Consider the following 493-nt stretch of genomic DNA (forward strand, 5'->3'; position numbering starts at 1 on the left):
ACAACGGCCCCTGACCCCCACCCAGCTAGCTAGCTGGGTGGGGGAATTAAAATACATCAGGATGCTCGCCTTTGCATGAGCAGTGGATTGCTGCTTCTGCTGCTGCAGCAGATTTTCCTGCTGCTGCTGCTGCTTTTGCTGCTGCTTTTGCTGCTGCTGCTGCTGCTGCTGCTGCCTTTGCTGCTGCAGTAGCTGCTGCAGTTGCTGCTGCTGCCTTTGCAGCAGCCGCTGCTGCCTTTGCATTCCTGCAGCAGCATTTTGCTGCTGCTGCTGCTGCTGTTGCTGCTGTTGCTGCTGTGCTGTTGCAGCTTCTGTTGCTGCTCCTGTTCGTTTACTCAATTTACCTTCTGCTGCTGCAGCTGCAGCAGCTGTCTTTGCTGCTGCTGCTGCTGCTGCTGCTGCTGCCTTTGCTGCAGCTGCTTTTATGGCGCTGACTTTGTCGCTACATTCGTTGCATATGTTTAATCCCTGCTTCTGCTGCTGCTGCTGCTGC

At 55.4% G+C, this 493-nt stretch overlaps 1 protein-coding gene across 1 annotated transcript in view; it reads right to left on the reverse strand.

Annotated features, from left to right (window-relative positions):
• The window catches only part of EMH_0039580 (uncharacterized protein), a gene marked incomplete at both ends in the record, with an annotated part of 4,782 nt that overhangs the window by 2,010 nt on the left and 2,279 nt on the right, over positions 1–493 (reverse strand). Inside the window, one exon of the mRNA XM_013495416.1 lies at positions 56–442. Within this exon, the coding sequence (XP_013350870.1) occupies positions 56–442 (387 nt within the window). The remainder of the gene's footprint in view (positions 1–55; positions 443–493) is intronic.

Source organism: Eimeria mitis, genomic scaffold (genome assembly GCF_000499745.2).
Source record: "Eimeria mitis Houghton genomic scaffold, Emh_scaff1563, whole genome shotgun sequence".
NCBI lineage: Eukaryota > Apicomplexa > Conoidasida > Eucoccidiorida > Eimeriidae > Eimeria > Eimeria mitis.